Source organism: Drosophila gunungcola (genome assembly GCF_025200985.1).
Source record: "Drosophila gunungcola strain Sukarami chromosome 2R unlocalized genomic scaffold, Dgunungcola_SK_2 000030F, whole genome shotgun sequence".
Classification (NCBI taxonomy): domain Eukaryota; kingdom Metazoa; phylum Arthropoda; class Insecta; order Diptera; family Drosophilidae; genus Drosophila; species Drosophila gunungcola.
The window spans coordinates 1,053,115-1,071,791 of NW_026453176.1; the positions used below are offsets into that span (position 1 = coordinate 1,053,115).

The following is an 18,677-nucleotide window of genomic DNA, read 5'->3' on the forward strand; positions in this document are numbered from 1 at the left end:
GTTTTATATAATTTTAAATACCCTTCATCAAAAACAAATATAAGTAGCTTTGGTTAAATTAGATAAATAAGTTAGTAAAGTAATACATAAGTTTTATAAAATCACTTCCAAATAAAATGACAACTCTGTTTTTAGTGAGCGCAATATAACATCTCAAACCATCCGATAGTTGCTTTTAAGTAGTGTGTCATAGAGAAAACTGAAACCTTCGGTTAGCCGGAAGATCAATGCAAAATATGCCTGTTTTGGAGAACGTTAATGCTATGGCTGAAACACCTAATCCAGCTGGAAATATCACGGCTCCGGCGGACGCAGATGTTCCGCCCCAGCCTGCCCGGGAACTGACGCAGACGGATCACCTGAACAGACGCCTCCTCAAATCGCTCCTGGACAATATGCAGGCCGCCGAAGGAGTGGCGCCGGGCCAGAACGAGAACGGCTCTAACGAGGAGTCGGGCAACGAATTCGAAGAATAAATCCTTTTATTAATGTACAGTAAAGCTAGTGAACTAAAACGTGTCATAACAATCGTCCATTCGAGTGGTTTGCACCTAGATGCGTCGGCGCTTGTTGCTCTGCACCGGCGGCGGAGTTGTAGAGGGACTAATGGATTCATTGGACATGGATCCGCGGGTGCGCTTGGCCGGACGTTTGGGCAGTTCCTGGGGCTTGGATACGGCCTTCTTGTCGGAATCTTTAGCAGAATTGGCCGGAAGTGTGGCTTTTGCAGCAGGTGGCGCTGAAAAAAAGACACTGAAGGAGGCATTCTAATAATAATCCTGTGACTCACCTTTGCCATTGCTGTCAGGGGCTGGAGCACTATTTCCCGCTGGCTGTGCTTCTCCAGCCTCTTCGCTGGCGTTCACCTCCACCGTCTTTTTGGTTTGCAGCGTTCCGTAATCCTGCTCCGGGAGGCTGAACTCGCGCTCCTCGTTGGGGAAGGGCAGGGACTCGAGATCGTCCAGTTCTTTTAGCTTGTACATGGTGCCCAGGTGGCGCCAGATCAGCTCGCTGGGCATCTCGCGGTTCAGGGACTTGGACAAACGCTGGGCGATGCAGGACATATAGAAGTGCTTGTTGATTCCGACCGGGCGCAGGCCCTCCATGGCGTGAAACAGTTGCAGCTCCTCCTCGGCGGACCACTCGTGGTCGACGGTGGCCGGCAACAGAGCCGCCGCTCCGGCTACAACCGGGCCCTTGTCCTTGGCCATCATTTTGCAGAACGCATGGAATTAAAAGTGAACTGAATGTTTTTTTGCAGCAGATATTAGAGATGACAGCCGGCGGCTCTCACGCGTCTGAACTATCGCAGAAAGGCACATCCCTAGTTTGGGTGTGTATCCACTTTTTATTCGTCAACTTTTGCTCGATTTTGGCCTGTAGCGTTTGAGAACAAAAATATTCATAAATCGGAGCTGGTAATTAATAAATAGTGTGCAAATATAGTTTTGTGTTGTGTGTGCATCCGTCGAAATCTTCACCTTCCCAATTTAATTATTTTGTTAAGCATACGGCGCATATGTTCCCGTATGTTTGTGTGTGTGCTCCTCTGTTCATAAAAAAATATAATTTTGGGTGTTTCCAAACAGTGGAAAAGTGTTCCCCGTACATAACATGACTTTTCCCTGTGCACTGACAAGTGCGACCACCGCCCACATCCTCTTTTCCGCAATTAATAACCTTGCACTTGTTCTGTGTCAAGGTTTCCAGTTAGCCTGGAAAGTTAATCAGCAATGCGATCGATTAAGCTAATGCCTGCGCTCACATGTGCCACTGTTTAAGTCCAAAAATGTGTGTAATAGTGACTCACCAGCTATCCTAACTTTCCGACTAATACTTAACACTAAACTAAACCTTTCTACCAACTTTCTCTATCCTAGAATCGGTCATATATAAATAATATACATATGTATATAGATATTAGCCTTGTGTCACTGTCGCCTGTTCAATGTTGTACCCGTGTGGGAAATAGTGTTTTAAAAGAAACAGATTTCTAAACTATAACCAAACTTGTTATTTCCAGCCAGCCATTAAGATCCATCCAAACCATCCAGTATACCCAGAAACATACGATAAGATAAGCCCAAGAACAAGACCAAGCCATAAGGCGAAGCCACACAAGCACAAGCACACACCCACCATCCTGTAATTGCATTTCCCAGTATCCGTATCACTGAGAACCTTTTCAACCATAGGCCTATCCGAGACAGCCATCATGGACGTAATGTCATCATCCCTGCAGCAGCAGCGCGTCGTGGTGGAGCAACTGCGTCGCGAGGCGGCCATCGACCGCCAGACCATCTCGGAGTCGTGTGCCAAGATGATGAAGTACATCACGGAGCACGAGCAGGAGGACTACCTGCTGACCGGGTTCACCAGCCAGAAGGTGAATCCGTTCCGCGAGAAGTCGTCGTGCACCGTCCTTTAAAGAGGCGGTTGTCCCCAGGATAGTAGGAGGTCCGCTGGTGCGTTGGTAGAGTCGAGGATCGAGAATCACCGGCGGACGTTTAGTTTATTTTTAGTTTAGCAAGATGGATTAAGAGGCGAATGTGTGTGAAGTACGACGTTACCAGTACCAGTCAACGCCACCTGGATCAATATATCTTTGTGTAAAAGCCACAATAACTACGATTGTCATAAGCAATATAGTTACAAGAAGTTTGAATTCCAATTACAAGGAATATATATAATATGTAAACGATATATCAATGTGTACCATTCACGTTAACAAGTAATTTCCGAAAACTAAAAACCCAAATTCGAATCCAAATCTAAATCCAAACGAAGCATTTGTTCCAAAGATATCAAAGTTGTTTCCTTCCCAATTAGTAACGCTGTAAATGTACACGAATATCCCAACTATAACGACAATTAAAGCGCTGACTATAGCCTCTACAACTACTACCTAAACCGAAACACATAAATATACAAAGCTATCAACGTAATCCGACATACAAATTTATCAATAAACGTAAACTCAACCGAAACAGAAATACATATATTTTGCCTTCTTATTTCAAGAAAAATCTGTTATATTTGTTAAAAATGAGATGATATCAAGATGAGATAATGAAGAATGAGAAGAAGTTGTATTGAAAATGTATGTATTTTGAAGCTTGTTAACCACCAGCGGGTGGATTGAGCCACTAACGACAAATATACGCAAATATCTTATTGAATTACTTTAAAAGCTTTAAACACGAAGCAGAAATGCTACCCACAACAACAAGCTAGTTGAACTTATCGCAATATTTAGTGCGTTTATTATCCAGTTTTTCTTAGTCAAATTATATATTGAATCGTTGCAGTAACGCAGCAAGAGCATACAATACCAAAGAAATGGAAAACTATAATCAAATATTTATCTCTTTAGCGTAGTTTTTCCCTTTTAAATCAATACGGCGCATTCAAGCCAATATCAAAGAAAACCGATAATTTATTTCAGTCCACTATTCTCGCTATGTGAACCACACCACTCAAAAATCCGACGAATCCGAAGATTGTAATTTTTTCCAATTTAGCGAAAATGTCCGAAAGAATGTGTGATTTTTCCCACTTTAAGGAAATACATCCTTCTATCCTACACTCCCAAAACACTCCACTTTCACACAAATATTCACACATATAAGTTGAGCGCAATGAATTAAATTGTTATTGGCATGAAAGAAAAGTTACAACCAAAAAGCAAGTTATTTTTGTACAAGCTAACATGGTATAGGGCATATTTGTACGGTATTGGAATGAGAAGTAATGATTATCCTGTACGGAAAGCACGATGATATCATCACACACAGTCGCACACACATGTTGCATTCAAAAATTTTGATTTTCATCGGGACAGATGTCGAATTCACACGAGAAACGAAAAATCTGTGTTGATGGAAATAGTGAACGTATAATTTAATTAATCGGTTCTTCCAATGTTGCATTTAACTAGTAAATTTAAATTGGCGGTGATTTTAGTTCATAATGTTGCAAAATTTGGACGGAGTGTATTAAGAATCACACATTTTTGCAGAAGTATATTTTCTTTTTCGAACTTGTATACAAGGTTTTGAACTACAGTTTGCTGTCGTGAGCAAACAGCAAAATGTGGCCCAAAATCGAAAATTCAAAAGGTTTTATTGGGGCACCACAAATCGAAACTGCAGTTGGTTTGGACACCCATGTTTCTGCTTAAACATTCCGTTTAGCGCAATTTTCGATTTAACGGACACATCACGTGGAGACTTTTGAGTTATCACACGGAGTTTGCCTGGGAACAGCCGGGCCATCCATAGAGCACGGATGTCTCGATCCTGTCCCCAGATGAGAAATTGTTTTAACTATATCTAGAGGGTAGATCATATTAGAAATGAAGAACATCAGCAGCACACGTACTCAAAATCATGGTCATCGAACACACTTTAACACGTTTTATTCACTTCAAATGAAAAGCGACAACGAGATCGTATTTTTTTCGAAAATTAATACAAATCTTTTGCGACGCATACGGGGACGAGTCCTCACAAATATTATTGAAATGTATCTGCGAATAAGCATTTGAAATATGTATTGTACTCAACAAAATGAATAATCGTTTGCTTAAATTTCAAAAATAAAAGGCGATAACTAACTTAGATTTGTTATCTAGCGGTGGCACCGGGTTCGGTGCGAAAAAAATCGTTGTTTTATTTAAAAAAAAAAAAACCCTAGAGTAATAAGCGTTTGTTCAGTTTTCGTAAGTTAAGTTTATTAATACAAGAAACTGTGTGCATGGCTGCGTATGTGGGGTGAGTGTGAGAGTGGTTAATGAAATTTATAATTTCCATGGGAGTAGTTTATGAAAATACAATGCACTCTTCGTGGGAGCAGGAGAAACTAGTTATAGTAGGGCGTACGAATCACATAGGAACCGCTTAACTCTCGTCATCGCTGCCGGCAGCCTGTCGCGGCTTGGGGCCTCCGGCGCGCTTGGCCATGATGATCTGGTCCACCTTCAAAATGGTTGTGGCCGCGCCCACGGCGTACTTCAGGCCCCAGAACTTGGCCTGGTACAGATCGAAGAGCTTCGCCTTCGAAGTGTCGATGGTGCTGGCCTTCTCGGCCTCAATATCGAAGCCAATTGTCTTGCCGGCCTCGGAGTTGTGGGCCAGGTACAGCTGGTTCACGATGTCCGTGCCATTGATGCCGGAGTTCTCGGCCAGAGCCTTAGGGAATACTTCCAGAGCGTTGGCGAACTTGCGCACGGCGTACTGGTCCAGTCCCGGCAGTGTATCAGCATAGGCGGACAGCTGAGTGGCTAGTTCGATCTCGGTGGCCCCAGCTCCAGGCAGATAGCGGCCATCCCGGGTCAGGCACTTGAAGTTGTTAACAGCGTCGTCCAGGGCGCGCTCAATATCATCCATGAAGTTATCGGTTGCGCCACGGATAACCACGGTGGCAATACGCGAGTCCTTACCCTCATTTCTGGAAGCGATTTAGGATCAACTTTAACTGAGTTTTGCCTTTCTGAATATTTAAATAAACCCACCTGAAGGCCACAATTGTGGTGTCGCCCAGTTCCTCGATGCAGACCTTGTCGCAGTAGCCCAACTCCTCCTGGCTGGGCGTGGTGATGCGCGGCAGGACGGTGGCGTTCACGGAGCGGCTCAAACGACGCAGGTCGAACTTGGAGTTCAGACGCACGGCCATCAGACCGTATTTGTTGAGGAAGTGCAGGGCCATGTCCCCGACCTTTCCGCCGGACACAACCACCTTGACACCGGCGTCAGCAATTGCCTTGATCTGGCTCTCCAGCAGACTCTCTTCGCCGGAGGAGAAGCTCATCAGCTCATCGGCCGACTTGATCAGCACCGTGCCCTTGGTCTCCGTCTGGATGATGTCGACGGGGCAGGAGAAGATCACGATTTTGGCCTTCTCAGCGAAGGTAATATCGCCCTCCACGAAGCGCTTGAACACCATGCCGCGAACCACTTCCGACTTGGTCAGTCCGCTGCCCAAGATCTTGCAGATGCGAATGTTGTCCACATTGAAGGTGCCCTCGTCCGGCAGGATGGAGACGCAGGCCTTGCTGACCAGGTCGTTGAGGAAGTCCTCCTGGCCGTACTGCTTCGACATGATTGAGGTGCGCAGCACCTCCTTGACCTTCTCCACATTGCGGAAGTCCTCGACCTTGTGGCTCACCAGGGTGGGCAGGATCTCGAGGGCCTTCTCCAAGGCCTTCTCATAGCCGTCGGAGATCTCGGCGGTGGTGATGCCCAGACGCAGCAGCTCCTCCGCGGACTCGAGCAGAGCGCCGGCCAGCACCACCACGAAGTTGGTGCCATCGCCCACCTCGGCGTCCTGCATCTGGCTGGCCATGACGATCAGCTTGGCGGCCGGGTGCTCCACATCCAGCTCCCGCATGATTGTGCCGGCGTCGCTGGTCACGAACTGCTTCTCGATGTGGTTGATGATCATCTTGTTCATGCCATTTGGCCCGTAGGCGGAACGCATGGTCTGTGCGAACTCCTTGCAGGCGCTGATGTTGCGGTACACCGCCTCCTCCAGCCCACTGTACATCTAAGGACACAGAGAAATCCATCAGATTAGTCATTTTTCAAACATTTAAGGGGCTCTTTTCCATGAGGATGACTAATCACGCGCCTCTGCGAGACGGCATGTTTTTATTTTCAGCCAAAACTCAATGAAACCTATGCCCGGCAGGCTTTTCGCATTGTTTTTCCTCCCTGTTGCACTCACCCGGGCGCCATCCTTGAGCATCTGCGACACTCCGGGAGCTTTGGGAACGGATAAAGCCATTTTTGTACACAGATTTCAATTTCACACGGAGTCAGTCGGTAAATTCCAGCTAGAGTTATAACCTCAAAGTGGCCGCGAACATTCTGGATGGGATAGAGATGGGAGTGGCTTATCGATTAATTCAAACTGTGACTGATACTTTTTTCATAAATATATATTTTTTAAGGCTGTCAATATTAATTTTATTGTTATGCTTTTTAAAGAGATAACAACAATTACAAAGATTTAAATATTTATATTATGGGACGTTAAAAAAAATGTTTAAATAAATTATAATACTTACATACCAATTTTATTTATAATTTGGTCAGTCAGGTAAAAAAGTGAAACTGTAAAACGTATTAATGTAACTAATGGTAACTTACAAGGTCAAGTTAGGATCTGCTGAAAAAAAGTTTTTTATCTTGCCTATCTCGATTTCAAACTTTGCATTCACTTGTGAATTGTTCTCTATTAAAATGTTTTTTCAATTTGCATTAATCTTTATGGTTATAATTTTTTTTTGCAATGTTCTTTAATGTTTTCTTTTTGAACAGATCTGGAAAAAATTTAACAGTTTCGCTAGCCAAGTATATTAGGCCAAGTAATTATAATATAAAAACTTTAAAGTTTCCTAAGCTAATTAAAATACCCACATTTAAATATAAATGGTTTTTTTTTTTGGATGCAGAGGACAATGGAAATTTTATTTAAATTAACGTTTTTTAGTCTTTTCCAAGACTAAATATTTTATAACTCCTGAATTGTACCCTAAAAAATATACGCTCTGCAAGATGGAACAATAACCAGTAAAGCAGTTAATAGCTTTCAATGATAATTTTTTAATTATTGGTATTTATACGATTAAAGCTTTCAGTTCCAGCTGGGACGGCAAGTGAACCGGTTAAGCTTTCCCGATCCAATCCGGCCACACTGTGTGGGTGCAGTAGCCATTGTCGGTCATTAAGTTTTCAACCCTAGAACCAAAAGGTCCATCCGGTTAAGTATCTCAACTATAAAAACAAAAGGTAGAACGGTAAAAATTTTGTAAGTCAACTAAGATGAATCATCAGGACAACTTAAGCAAAACCATAGATATATGTAAAAGTAAGTATATAGCCATCCCGGAGTGGGAGAAAGAGAGGTATGGTAAGCATTTCGAGGCATTACATTCCACAATTTTTGGAATACTGAGATCAGAGAATGCCCAGCTGGACAACCTCATCGTGGAGTATAGTTTGGAAGGTATGTTCTGGTACAGTGGATCCTGCTTCTGATTGATAATGAAATGGTTGTTCCTCAGCCGTAAATCCCATTCCAATTTCCTCCGTGAGTCAGAGTACTTGTAACCGCGATAACAAGTGCATTTCGGTCGTAAAGATAAATCTATATTCGCACTATCAGTATTCGGTCGTATTCTTGTACCCCCGGTTCCTCGTATCCTTGCCCCTCCCGTTCCGTCTTTATCGTTCCGCGGCGTCGTGTTTTTCGATCGTTACTTAAAGCGTAGTTTCCGATTAAATTTCACAGGGAGCACGGGAGATATGTTAAAAGTCGCGAAACCGAACGAATTCGATTTGGTTTTTAAGTTACAAATTCCGTATTACGAGAGCATCGTGGTGTCGCGAGATTCGAATGTTCCGGGCAACGTATTACTCGATATGACGCGTGTATTAGAATTCCTTAGAGACGATCCCCGCGAGGATTGCCAGAGCATCCGGAAACTGCTTCAAAATCAACTCGTCGACGCGCAGAACTTCCTCGTCGTGGACAAGCTGCGCTCCTGGCTCCAGAGTCTCTTCAGCCAAGCGCTTAATCGGATCGCGGATCGCGTGGAGGTGGATGGCATCGTGTCCCAGCTGAAATATAGGACCTGTGGGCCGGCCCACACCATCGTCGTGGATGGAGAGCTGGAGTATTCGGTCGACTTCGTACCCGCCATCCGCCTGGGGGCCGAACAGAACGTATTGGGCGAGGATCAGTTGACGTATTTCCGAGCGCGCGAACCTATCTTACTGGGAGGCAATCCCAAAGCCCCTAAAAATCCAAACTAAGACCAGCAGTATCTCGTTTAGATCCTCTTTTTATGCGGCCGAAAAGGCGATGCTTCCGGAGAACTGCCGGGATGCAATTAAGCTTATGAAGAAATTTCGCGATGTCAAGACCAACTTAAGTAACCTTAAGAGCTACTACATTAAAACTTTGTTTCTTTGGAAGATTAGGAAAGAACCGGAGTCCTACTGGCAGAAGCCGCTCACAGTCATTTTGCCTGATGTAAGCAATAAGGCCTTAAAGAGGGGCAAGGGTTTTAAATCTCCTTTATTCGTCAATGTAATTGGTCCTAAATTAAGATACAACATCTCAAGAGTCTTGAGTCTGAATTTCAAGTAGATCGGAGCAAAATAAATGTCAACTGTATGGCTAATTTTACAATAACAAAAGCACCGATTTTAATTATTATTAAAATTTTTATTTTCATAAAAGGTTCCCAAAAATTTAATAACGTTCATTTTGACAACGGCGTTAGCTGGGCAAAGCCATTATTTAATGATACAATTTTTTTTAACGTCGGATGATCCATCACCGACTTATGGACGACTCCGCAACTTAAACTTTTTCAGAGACCATTAACAATTAAAAAAGTGGCCTTTTTTAACATATATGAACCCTACTCCCTCTTAAGTTAATTGAGCTAGAGTCGTAATTAACTCAACCCTAAAATCCTAATAGATGTTTGAAGAGCTGACGAAGTGCTTAGGGCAGGGAAAACTTCCCTTCTTCTGGGACCCTGAACTGAACATGATCGATGTTTTGACGCCAGAACAAGTGATGGATATGTACCTATGCGTTCGAAGAATTCCAGGCGCGCTGAGGAGGGCCGCCCGACAAAGGTGTTTCTCTCGGTTGTTTGTTCTTCGGACTTTTAGTAAGTAATTATGTCATAAGTTTGAGCCAAATGCCTCAAATTCTTGTTGTTTTCTTAGGCAGCAAGGAGGAAAGAGATCTGCATCTGGGATGCAGTTTAAAGCGAAGTCGCCAACCAAATCACTTTGTAATTAAGAGGATGAAATAGAAAAACTACCTTAATGAGGTGCAGTGGATGCCTTAAGAAAAGGATCCCGGAAAGGAGCTACCGCAAGCTTAACTCAAGTTTGGCCAAAATCGTCGATGCCCCTTAAAAGACCGGAGTCATGAATGTCTAAGGGGTCGTCCGTATATTACTATATCAATAAATTGGTAATTTTGTGGGACAAATTATTTTTGTTTGCCCAAAACATTTTTAAAATGTTTTAATATATGGACAGCCCCTATGAAACTAAATTTGCAAAATGCAATGCACTCATTTAACAAAGCATATAAAATTGCCAAGTCATTATTTCATTGTGAAATTGTTAATAATTTGTGAGAGCTTTATTGGAAATATCCGATTGGGTCAAATATGGCACATTGACATCGTAAAATTGTTTGTTATTATTGACGAATGACTGGAGAAGTACACCTAAAGAAAATTGTCATAGAAACTAAATTATTGTTAAATGAATTTTAAACTTTTGGGAACGAAATATTTTTCAATTAGTTGAGTATTAAATTAAAAGCACGAAAGTATCAATATAAAACTTATGTGGTTTAAAAATAAGGCCTTAAACTACAGTTTTAGACTCTTCGGCTTAGAAATAAAATAAAAAGGGGTTATATTATTATTATTATAGCTACACCCAAAAGAAAACGAAAATTTAGTTTTAATAAGTGTGTTTTAAATATCATATGTATATGTTTTTGTGTACGAAAGTGGGAACAATATTTAAAACTGTTTATTTATTCAATATTTAATAAAATACAAAAATCCTCATGTGTGTACTTTAAATTTTAAAAATGATTGTTATCTAATGAAGTAGAAAAACAATGTCGAAACTTATGTTTGTGTCATTATTGAAAAAAAAAATAAATTTTTATCAACACAATATTACAGAAAATAAAATAAGTTAGTCACTGATAAACATAATATGTTTTCTTGTAAGCTTAAAAAGCTTAATAAAGAAATGGAACCATACAAAAATGTTGAGTGTCATTTTCTGAATCCTGTAATTCATCTGCACAGGAAAGTCAAGGTTTGTTCTCTGGAAAATTTTGTCAATTTAAATTTGTAAATCAGTGGGTACAAACATATGGAATCTTCTTAAAGTCGTTGGCCCTTTTGTGATAAACATTGGGTGACCCTAATGTGAGCTCTTAGCAACGACCATTTCCTAAACAATATCCTGTGACCCGACAGGAATCTTCGGCCACTTATGGATTAACCATTTTGTGTACGAGTTGCTTACGTTATTGGTCTTTCCTAAAAATGTAAAGATCAATTTACTATATCTATAAAGTAGTTTGATAAGAATTGTGTGTCATTACTTCCTGGCCAAACCAGAACTTAGATAATGACAGTATTGTCGTTTTTAGCTGACTAATCTGTACCCAAATTACCTGCACCATATAACCATACAAATAAATCCTATCTGAAAAACAACGAGAAAGACAAAAAAACTTCGGCAAGCTTAAGTTTCTATACCCTTGCAGTATGTTTGTTTATGATGAAGTAACGAAACCGTCAATAAAATAAATCGTAAATGTAGTGAAGTCAGATTGTCTCAAATGGGACGCCGATATCGTCAATTGGCCATTGTAATGACCAATTTAAATAAATCTAATACAATGCCTGCAATACATTTTTGAAAATAAAATTACAAAAAACGTTGTTAATATTACTAATTTTGTATTTTCCAAATATTGTTAAAGAACATTTTTTAAATAGAAAATACCTCACAAAAAAGTAGTTTTGAACCGAAAATAAATGTAGAATAATTTAGGGTGGCCCGTTTGAATATTTCTGATTCAGTGTCGCAAGCCTTTAAGAGAATACCCTTATGTATTCATCGTGAGTCGTGCGTGACACACAGTCACTCGTGAGAAGGGAAGCGTGCGTGTGCGATGGAAAAGACTCTGTCACGCGCGCATCTCCAATACAAAACAAAAGACCATGTCGCTGGGCAAGAAGCACGTGTTGGGGTTTTCGCCCAATGGTGGCCATCTATTTGCCTCGGTTGACGAGCAGGGCATCCTGCGGATATGGGACACGGAGACGAACACGCTGAAACAGGAGTTTACGCCCAATCTCCAAGTATCCGGGCCGTGCACAGCGCTCACGTGGATTTCGGTGGCCAGTCCACGGCCCAAGAAGTCGCGAAAGAGCCTGCCGACGCAGGATGCTGCCGGCGAACAACTTCAAATTGCTCTGGGCACACTGAAGGGGTCAGTGGTCATATACTCTCTGTCCGAGGGAAAGGTGAGTTCGAACTATGGCCTCGAAAACGAAGGCAGCCCAATAAATCGTTTTCAATCCTTGCAGATTGCTCGGACGCTCAGTGGGGACAGCCATGATGGAGCAATCACCTCGATTGCCTACGACAACGCTGGCCACCTCTACACCGTGGGCGTCGATTGCCGGGCGGTGGTTTGGTCCTTGTCGGAGGAGCGCTCCGTCGCCGAATGGCAGGTGGGGCCGGAAAAGCCCCAGAACATAGCCTACCTGCAGAAGAGCCGCACCCTGGCCGTGGGTTCCCGCCAGCTGAAGGTGTACGACGTCAAGACCAAGGATCTGGTGGAAACCTTCACCGGCCACTCGGGCGAAATAAACGCCATCAGCAGCGTGAGCGGCCCAGATGGCACCGAATTCGTGCTGACCACCGCCAAGATGGAGCGCGTTATCTGCTTCTGGAAGGTCGACAAGAAGGGCAAAAACAAGCCATCCGCCTGCACGCTGCTCATGGAGGATTTGGCCTACTGTCTGACCAGCGAAGTGCGCGACGACGGCCAGCTGCGAGTGGCCAGTGTTACCCGCAATGGCAATATACACATTTACCTGCTGAACGTAAACAGGTAAGGGTAGTATTTATAAAGCGTTATTAGTTTAACAAGCAATATCTTTGACAGTTTATCCGCCGAGAAGTTCGTAAAGCCCAAGGTGTCGCTGCAAATTGTGTCCGATGGCGCTGAGACCGTGGAACCCATATTCGCTGTGGCAGCTCATTTTGTGACAGACTCAACTCGTTCGCACGAAATCCTCTTTGGCTATGGCAATCGCCAGCAGCTGCAGTTTGAACGTTTTACCCCCAACTATGGCGAGAAACTGAACGTAATTGTCCGCGCCGATCCAAAGAAGCTGTACGCAAAAAAGAAGGGCAAGGAGCAGCTGGGTTTTCAGGCCGCGACCAAAGTTCAGAAGCCCATAGTGAACCAAAAGTCCGTGGAGTACAACAGCGCCCTGCCCATCTTCCAGAAGAAGGTGCAGAACGATGTGCCCATGGAGGCTCGCCTGCAGCACCTAAAGATCCATGGTACCAAACTGAGTGGCGGCAAGTTGCTGACCCAGAGCAAAACTCAACTGCTTATGCAGGCACTACACAGCAAGGATCAGACGTAAGGGTTCTGCCAACAACGGCCAAAGATGGTTAACAAAACATTTATGTTTATAGGATGATTCAAGCGGTGCTAGGCACACAGGATACAGAGACGATACAGCTGACATTGGATCGACTGCCGCTCGAATACGTCAGTCCTCTGGTTAACGAACTGTCCATCCTGCTGCAAGGAAAGCACGCCAAGTGAGTGTTTTTTAAAAAAGCTAAAAAGTAACACTTGTATTTACTTGTTTCCCTTTTATTTTTCAGTGTCAGTTCAGCCCTGCGCTGGCTGCGCGTGCTGGCCTCCACCCACACGAGTGTCATGATGTCCGAGGACAAGGAAGCGTTGCGCGAGAAACTGGGCGTTTGTCTGGGCGTGGCGGAGCAACGCATGCACTGCCTGTCGGAAGCATTACAGTGAGTACACTTTGGGGGGACATCGAAAGACGAAAGACGAAAGAGGGTTTTAATGGTGAATGCTTAATCAATTACTGGGCTTCTTGGCATTTTTCGACTTGACATTGTGCTTCGGCTTGTCGACGGTGCCGTGACGGCTCTCAGAGATTGCTGCGAAGAAGGTCAGCTTGGTGTGCAGGATGGTGTCGATGTAGAAGCGTTGGAAGACAAACGAGTTGAGGCAGCGTTCGCCCAAGCCGTAGTAGAGTGTGTTGTAGCCCTCAAAGCGGTAGGTGACCATCACCGGATAGTGTGCCAGCAGCAGCTTGGACACAGTGATGATGAATCGCACCTTGGCAACGGCTAGCGGATTGGGACACCGGGCCGTCGGCCGGGAGAAGTGGGCATCCACAAAGAGAATGGTTCCCTTGATGGGCACCTCATGGCGAATCGGATTGCTGATCACTACACACTTGGTGTCAGGCGACAGCTCCCACCGGCTGATGAAATCCCTTATGTCGGCAATGGCATTTGAGTACTCGAAGTCCCCGATGGTCAGCGTTTTGCGCGCCAGGCCACTGGACGCCGAGTCCGCCGAAGCGCCGAGGATACCCGTGTAATTCGTTGGGTTTTTAATCGAGTCGTCCTCCTCTCCGTTGGCCACCACAATGTCGGTCAAGGCTGAGGACACCAAGCTGACGGATGACATTTTCTGTCGTTTCGGGAATTTGTAGACGAAAAGACCGCGCGGATCAGACTTGATTATGGTCAGCGCTTCGCAGATTGTGGCATTGACCAGATCAACGATGCACTGTAAGTCCGCATCATCGCAGATCGGCTTGTTGCACTCGTTGATAAAACTGGAAATGCTGGGTACATTGGCTATGGGCAGGGCGCTGCCGGCTCCGATTCCCGGAACGCCTATTTTTTGACTTGACGTTTTGTTTAAATGCGAGCTATTGGAGGGATCGTCGGCGCACAAAAGGTCCATTCTATAACAACGAATTTCAGCAGGGCTTTTTCTTAGTCTCTGTTATATGTTTGTGTTTTGAGATATGTTTAGGTTTATTTATGAAGTCAACTTTTCAATGCCTTCTTTTTAGAATTACGGGGCGAGTGAACCTGATAATCAGCCAGATGAAGCGCAATGCGGACAACCACCTAAACGATAGCAACGCCTTGATTCTGGACGAGGACCCAGGTGAGATTCCAATACGAAACGGTGCAAGATCCATAGAATCAATCCATTTGCATGCAGATGAGCCAACCGAAGCTCTCGAAGACAGCCTGTTGGCTGAAAATAACTGGAGCGACCTGGAGGATCAGCAGGGCAGCGAAAAAGGTATTTCGGACGATGATGAACTGGTGGCAGACGACGACCTGGCGACCGACGATGTTAACGCAGACACAGACTCTGATGAATCCATGGATTAGCCTGCCCCTCCGTACATTAAGTTAATATGCAATTCCTTGGTTGTCGTGCCGCAAGAAATTAAACAACAATTGTTTTCCAAACACAGTTTTCTACACCGATTTCATCAATTTTTATTTGTGGTTTTGAACTACGTGCAACAACGAATAGGGTGAGCCAATTATTGTTGGTCTAATTCCGACATGAGATTTTATCATCGATACGCAAGCAAACAAACATTTCCAATTCATAAATACAGTTGAATAATGTGCCAATAACAGAGGTTTGTAGCTCGAGTAATACATAAGCAGCGGCTACTCAATAACGGCTCAGAAACTACTAACAATTAGAGCGTTTGTGTGAACATTTTAATTTGCAACAACAAACAGCCGGTCACGATTACTTCCAATTGGCTTTGATGAAGTTAATTAAACCGTTCGTAGAACTGTCGTGCGTGGAGACCTCGTTGCAGTGGTCCAGCTCCGGCTCAATGGCCTTGGCCAGCTGCTTGCCCAGCTCAACGCCCCACTGGTCGAACGAGTTGATGTCCCAAATGATGCCCTGTACGAAGATCTTGTGCTCGTAGAGCGCTGAAAAATCAATTGAAATTAATATGTGCTTGTGGAACTGATCAATAAGACGTACCAATCAACGCGCCCAGGGTGAAAGGTGAGACCTTCTTCACCACAATCGAGTTTGTGGGCCGGTTGCCAACGAACACCTTGTGGGGCAGCAAGTTATCCAGCTCGTTGCCGCACAGTCCAGCTTTGGTGAGCTCGGCCCGAGCCTCGTCAACCGTCTTACCGGCCATTAGTGCCTCCGTTTGGGCGAGGAAGTTCGACAGAAGGATCTTGTGATGCTTGCCGCCGGCAATGGGATTGTGGGTCTGGGCGGGGGCGATAAAATCGCAAGGGATTAGGCGGGTGCCCTGGTGGATGAGCTGGTAGAAGGCATGCTGGCCATTGGTGCCCGGCTCGCCCCACACAATCGGACCGGTGCTGTACTGGACCGCCTTGCCCGCTTTGCTCACAAACTTGCCGTTGCTCTCCATGTCGCCCTGCTGGAAATAGGCAGCGAACCGGTGCAGGTACTGATCGTAGGGCAGAAGGGCGTGCGTTTCCGCCTTGAAGAAGTTGGAGTACCAAACGCCGAGCAAGGCCAGGACAACGGGAGCCTAACAAACGATTGGAATGATTAACTTTGAGCTTTCAACTTTAAGCTTGTCACTTAATCCTGAAATCTTACATTTTTCTCGAATGGCGTCGATCTGAAATGATTATCCATGTAGTGGGCGCCATCCAGAAGCTGCTCAAAGTTCTCGAATCCAATGGACAGGCAAATGGACAGTCCAATTGCCGACCACAGGGAGTAACGTCCACCAACCCAGTCCCAAAAGCCAAACATGTTGGCGCTGTCAATGCCGAACTCGGTAACCTTTTCCTTGTTGGTCGAAAGGGCAACAAAATGCTTGGCCACAGACTCAGGCTGAAAAGATAAGTCCGGATTTAAGTATAGATTTTATGTTACACAACTTTGTTGTGTTAGCCATTAACAGATTTGTAGGCGAAAATGCTATCATTGAAATAAGGTTTAAAGAATAATAAATTATAAATATTTTGTTAACAAATTTCAACTAAAAAAAAAATTTTCAATTTGTAACCTATGAAATTGAAATGGAATATTTGTGTGATTTATTGATTAAGTGCCTGCCCCTTACCTCCTTGGAATGCTCCAGAAGCCATGTCTTGGCGGAGGTGGCGTTCGTGATGGTCTCCTGGGTGGTGAAGGTCTTCGAAGCGACAATGAAGAGGGTCGTCTCGTAGTTGACCTTCTTGAGCACCTCAGCCAGGTGGGTGCCGTCGATGTTGGATACAAAGTGCGAGTGCAGCCCCTTGCCATACGGCTTCAGTGCCTCGGTGACCATCAGTGGGCCCAGGTCGGAGCCACCAATGCCGATGTTGACCACGTCGGTGATCTGTTTGCCGGTGCTGCCGCGCCAAACACCCGAGATGACCTTGTTGGTGAACTCCTTCATGTGAGTCAATTCCGCCCGGACATCGGGCATTACATCCTTGTCGTCCACCAGGACTGGATCCGTGCCGCGGTTGCGCAGTGCCGTGTGCAGGACGGCGCGGTTCTCCGTGATGTTAATGTGCTGGCCGGAGAACATGGCGTCCCGGGCGGCGTCCACGCGGCGCACCTTGGCGAGGGCGAGGAGCAGGTCCCACACCTCGTCGTTGATGCGATTCTTCGAGTAGTCCAGCAGTATCTCCCCATCGTTCTGGGTGTGCAGGCGAAGGCTGATAAACAAACGAAAATCATTTGACCTCAGAACAAGTACGAGACGGAGGTCGTTGCTGTGACCTTACGCAAGGACAAATCAAGCGGCGACGACGACGTCGACACTCGAGAGCCGATGCCGATGGTGAAAGTGAGAGTGGGCGAAAAACCCAATGAATAAACGATGAAGCGATGGGAGATACACAAACGACTGCATGTATGTGGGTGCTACATACGTAACTTTAACCCTCGAGGACGAAATTCTGTTGGTTTGTAAACCCACCTGTATTTGGAGAACCTCTTGGGGTCCTTCACGAACAGGTCCTTGATGTTCAGGTCCTTGCCTTGGGTATCGTAGTATGCCTGCAGCTTCTGGAAGGCTTCCTCCTGGTTGAGTGGAGGTAGTGCACCGGCCATTTTACTTTAGTTTTCCAGAGGAGAAAGAAGGGGCGAAGTAGATGCGGAGTAGAAGGTGGCGGGGAAGGACTCGTTAGAAACTCGAGGAGAAGCGTAAAGCGAACGGAAAAGAGAGCACAGGTGAACTGCTTCAGACACTCGCGACACTTTACTTATAACCGCAAGCCCGGCTGATAATTCTTCGGTTCGTTTGGTTTATCTGGCTCCGACAAATCTCCAGAGCACCGCGCCACAACTTCGCCGTGTTTGCTATTGATAAGTACTGAGCGGACCCTCCGATTTTCCAACGTCCTTTCTGGAATTCGATTCGCGAGTGCCTCAATGTCAAATGAAAAACAAGCGAGTGTTGCCACGTCGGCCGCGCTCTTGTTTTGCCGCGCCGGTCGACTCGGAGGGCCTGAAAATTTACTGTGTGAACTGGGTTGGTTTGAATTAAGGGCTAGCTGCTCCTAGATGATATCTACAGATCGACAAAAGGACTTAAATTGGAAATTTGGACCAAAAATAACTGCCGCTATGTGCCACATTTTTCCACCGATGTGGCAAGGCTGTGCAAATAGGGCTGTCAGCTGTCAACAACTATCGTACATTTTTTATTGAAATAAAAGTTTTTTTAAAATCTATTGTTATATACTTTTTTTCAGATATGAATACAATTCAATAATATGTCTTTATCTATTTATTCCTTTTTTATATGGGTACATGGACAATAGAAGCAACGTTTTGCACATTTGTGGGTCTAAGAGGTGCCAGAAATTTAGTCAAATAATGGTTTCCATACCGCTAAGAACAGTTTTCCTCACCGTCATAGTTAAGTTAAAGTTTGTTTTAAGCTGGAAAGACGTATAGAAAAAGGATTTTAATTTTTTGATAAGTACAAAAAAGACAATAGCAGGGACTCAACCCTGGTAAGTAGCTTGGATACACGTTAAGGGCGATAGCACCAAAGCGATCAACTGTTT

At 44.6% G+C, this 18,677-nt stretch overlaps 8 protein-coding genes across 10 annotated transcripts; 4 read left to right on the forward strand and 4 right to left on the reverse strand.

Annotated features, from left to right (window-relative positions):
- The first annotated feature begins 135 nt into the window (after window positions 1-135).
- Window positions 136-500, forward strand: LOC128256781 (uncharacterized). The gene has a single exon (XM_052987399.1). It carries the CDS (start codon window positions 228-230, stop codon window positions 474-476), a length of 249 nt encoding a protein of 82 aa, XP_052843359.1. The 5' UTR covers window positions 136-227; the 3' UTR covers window positions 477-500.
- Window positions 465-1,354, reverse strand: LOC128256780 (MRG/MORF4L-binding protein). The gene is made up of 2 exons (XM_052987398.1): window positions 791-1,354; window positions 465-739 (listed from the first exon to the last, which is right to left on the reverse strand). The coding sequence occupies exons 1-2, from the start codon at window positions 1,212-1,214 to the stop codon at window positions 552-554; spliced, it is 612 nt and encodes a 203-aa protein (XP_052843358.1). The 5' UTR covers window positions 1,215-1,354; the 3' UTR covers window positions 465-551.
- LOC128256782 (guanine nucleotide-binding protein subunit gamma-1) lies at window positions 1,290-2,997 on the forward strand. 3 transcript variants are annotated; one of them, XM_052987400.1, is made up of 2 exons: window positions 1,290-1,418; window positions 2,196-2,997. In XM_052987400.1, exon 2 carries the CDS (start codon window positions 2,216-2,218, stop codon window positions 2,426-2,428), a length of 213 nt encoding a protein of 70 aa, XP_052843360.1. In that variant the 5' UTR covers window positions 1,290-1,418; window positions 2,196-2,215; the 3' UTR covers window positions 2,429-2,997. The 3 variants fall into 3 exon arrangements, with proteins under 3 accessions (XP_052843360.1, XP_052843361.1, XP_052843362.1); XM_052987401.1 differs by having other exon boundaries at window positions 1,306-1,418; window positions 2,024-2,997; XM_052987402.1 differs by lacking the exon at window positions 1,290-1,418 and adding an exon at window positions 1,596-1,791 and having other exon boundaries at window positions 2,024-2,997.
- A 1,709-nt stretch (window positions 2,998-4,706) lies between these two features.
- LOC128256779 (T-complex protein 1 subunit theta) lies at window positions 4,707-6,884 on the reverse strand. The gene is made up of 3 exons (XM_052987397.1): window positions 6,724-6,884; window positions 5,513-6,543; window positions 4,707-5,448 (listed from the first exon to the last, which is right to left on the reverse strand). The coding sequence occupies exons 1-3, from the start codon at window positions 6,781-6,783 to the stop codon at window positions 4,899-4,901; spliced, it is 1,641 nt and encodes a 546-aa protein (XP_052843357.1). The 5' UTR covers window positions 6,784-6,884; the 3' UTR covers window positions 4,707-4,898.
- Window positions 6,885-7,710: 826 nt separating this feature from the next.
- On the forward strand, window positions 7,711-10,413 carry LOC128256840 (cyclic GMP-AMP synthase-like receptor 2). The gene is given in 4 exon segments (XM_052987507.1): window positions 7,711-8,759; window positions 8,761-9,036; window positions 9,493-9,688; window positions 9,747-10,413. Coding segments are annotated over 4 exon segments (1,014 nt in total). The 5' UTR covers window positions 7,711-8,306; the 3' UTR covers window positions 9,836-10,413.
- Window positions 10,414-11,748: 1,335 nt separating this feature from the next.
- Window positions 11,749-15,140, forward strand: LOC128256931 (WD repeat-containing protein 43). Its single transcript, XM_052987656.1, has 7 exons — window positions 11,749-12,094; window positions 12,158-12,687; window positions 12,742-13,227; window positions 13,284-13,412; window positions 13,479-13,628; window positions 14,711-14,808; window positions 14,866-15,140. The coding sequence occupies exons 1-7, from the start codon at window positions 11,789-11,791 to the stop codon at window positions 15,039-15,041; spliced, it is 1,875 nt and encodes a 624-aa protein (XP_052843616.1). The 5' UTR covers window positions 11,749-11,788; the 3' UTR covers window positions 15,042-15,140.
- On the reverse strand, window positions 13,645-14,704 carry LOC128256933 (uncharacterized). Its single transcript, XM_052987658.1, has one exon. The coding sequence runs from the start codon at window positions 14,596-14,598 to the stop codon at window positions 13,696-13,698; it is 903 nt and encodes a 300-aa protein (XP_052843618.1). The 5' UTR covers window positions 14,599-14,704; the 3' UTR covers window positions 13,645-13,695.
- LOC128256932 (glucose-6-phosphate isomerase) lies at window positions 15,111-18,281 on the reverse strand. Its single transcript, XM_052987657.1, has 5 exons — window positions 17,582-18,281; window positions 16,736-17,318; window positions 16,264-16,503; window positions 15,664-16,192; window positions 15,111-15,608 (listed from the first exon to the last, which is right to left on the reverse strand). Exons 1-5 carry the CDS (start codon window positions 17,713-17,715, stop codon window positions 15,418-15,420), a joined length of 1,677 nt encoding a protein of 558 aa, XP_052843617.1. The 5' UTR covers window positions 17,716-18,281; the 3' UTR covers window positions 15,111-15,417.
- Window positions 18,282-18,677: the final 396 nt, after the last annotated feature.